Here is a 2,562-nt window from a genome sequence, read left to right on the forward strand (position 1 = left end):
AAAAAAAACATTAAAATCAGAAATACTATACAATTAGTTCACAATTAATATTATATTTTTTTTAAGGAAATTCAAAGGCTATTGAAGTAAACAATATTAAAACAAATTTACCGAGCAAAAATTATAAAAGGAAGTTGTTTAATAATGAAAAAATCATTGAGTGAGTGGTGTTATAAAATATATATTATAATGAACTATTAGTTTCATCATAATACACAAATTATAAATTGGAAATATAATAATATAATATATTGTGTTGTTTAAATTTATGCTTTTAGCATCTCCTCGCAAGCCTGCAATTAAACAGAGTAGAATGGTGATTGATCAAGCAGGTAATTTTTAAATATGTAAATTAGAAAATAATAATTTTTGAAATTAGGTTGAAATTATTATTAAATAATACATTTTTTAATTAGATTTTCAAAAATTGGTTACAAAACAACTTGTCACATTAAGATATACAGTTGATGTTATGAATACAAGCATTGCTGCAACCTTACAAAACATTGAACAAAAAATTGATGGATATTTCAAGTATGCAGATGCTGGAAATATGAGTGTTATTACAAACGATTCATTTGATGATGGTTTCTTGTGGCCATTAGAAAATGAAGAACAACTTCAGGAATTGGAACAAACACTTAAAAATAATGATAACAACTTTAACCGTTGTCTAGTGAGTTCTAATTTATTAGAATGATAGTGTGGATGCATTTTATAAACTATTTCACCATACAGTGATTACATAATATTATGTTTTGTTTGCAGGTAAATAAAATGTCGCTTATGAACTCCAATACAGTTGAACGTAGTGTCCGCAGAATCTTAAAGTATATGTTTACTGATGCACTCCTTGAGCAATTTTCATACACAGGATTTAAAAAACCCAAAAAGTCGTTTTCAAAATTACTCTCATGCCAAATTGTTATAGGTATTATTATTTTATTCTTTAAATTTCATAATTATTATTAATTTTATAATTAACTACATTTATATTTACACTGTAGGTACATATAAATTATATAAATTATATAAATTATGCATGGTAAATAATTAATGCTAGGCATCGGTAGTTATAGAAATCCTTTATTATTATTTATTTATTATTCCCATAGAGACAAAATATTGTCTTTATGGAAATAGAAAATAGTAATTTAACTATTAAAAAAATTAAATTTAATATATGAGATGCTATATATTAAATTTAATATAAATGATTGCAATTTCCACTATAGAAAATATTATTTGTTACTTAAATCTTTCATGACTAAATTCTTTAAAGTGTATTGCTTTATTTGTTATACTTAGTAATTGTTTAGATAACATTTTACCAGCAAGTTCTTTTCATTTATTTATGTTCCTGAGAAAACACATCATTAAACACTTGATATATTGCTATTAATTCATCTTAATATTTATTAAAAACTAAAAATAATTAATTAATACATTTTGATAGAAAATTTTTAAATTTAACATATTATAATATATAATCATTCATACTATTAACTTATTTAAACTGTCTTGAAATTATTTTTCTCAATAAATATTTATTAAAAATCAAAATACATATATATATAATATTCAAATAATTCATAATAGCTTTACTTTTAACAGTTTTAAACAACTATTATAATTATTAAACTTATATTAAAAGTTTCTATACCTATTACCAATCCAACCAATACAAATATTATATAACATAAAATCTTTATGTGTTTTGTTTTAGATGCTATACGGAGTTCTTCTCTATTTAAAACCACAACACTGCAGAATATAGAAAAACCTATTAAGGCCTGGCTGGCTCAAGCAAAATTTAGAAAAATCTCCATAATATAAACTGAAAAATAATTTTAATGTAGCAGTATCTATTTTATTAGATAGATTTATTATTATATTATTAATACTTCACACATTTCAGTTTTAAGCTTTTTTAAAATTTCATAAGTATATTAATAATAATGATATTGTTCTTATTTTCATCAACTATATTTAAAACTGTTTTTATTTGATATTGTTTTTAAATTGTTTTTGTCAATACAAAAATGTACAAAATTTTATGATGACAAGAAATTAATTATTAAAAATATATTCTATATAATGATTCAAATAATGTATGTTTTTTTTTTTTAATAAGATTATATGGTAGTTACCATAAAAAATAATTATAATGTTCTACAGTTTACACGTTTAGCAGTGGCACAACCAGTGAGCAAAGGGTCGTTAAGTCCTGACACCCCCCTCCCATCACCATGGAGCTCTAGATCAATTATACCATTATAGGTACCAGATTTATTTTTTAGTTGAAATGTCTATGTTCTAATAACAAGTATGGGCAACCCTCTTTGAAATAATTCTGATTTACCACTGCATTTTAACATTTGTACAACTTGTTAGGTTACAATTATGGGTTAAGTAATTGCCCTAATGACTAATTGAAATAAAATACAATTATTCAATTTTAAAAACTGATTGAAAAATAATATTATAATAATAACTAGCTTAAAAATTACTATAATATTTGAATATAATATTACTACAATATTTGACTATAATATAAAAAAA

General features: G+C 22.4%; 1 protein-coding gene across 1 annotated transcript; it reads left to right on the forward strand.

Moving 5' to 3' along the window:
- Window positions 1-278: 278 nt before the first annotated feature.
- Window positions 279-1,836, forward strand: LOC112596867 (the record flags this gene model as incomplete). The annotated part of the gene is made up of 4 exons (XM_025342686.1): window positions 279-332; window positions 417-676; window positions 769-931; window positions 1,727-1,836. Coding segments are annotated over 4 exons (587 nt in total), but the record flags the coding sequence as incomplete, so codon positions are not given.
- Window positions 1,837-2,562: the final 726 nt, after the last annotated feature.

This window comes from Melanaphis sacchari, unplaced genomic scaffold, assembly GCF_002803265.2.
Source record: "Melanaphis sacchari strain LSU unplaced genomic scaffold, SCAv2.0 Contig361_pilon_pilon, whole genome shotgun sequence".
Classification (NCBI taxonomy): domain Eukaryota; kingdom Metazoa; phylum Arthropoda; class Insecta; order Hemiptera; family Aphididae; genus Melanaphis; species Melanaphis sacchari.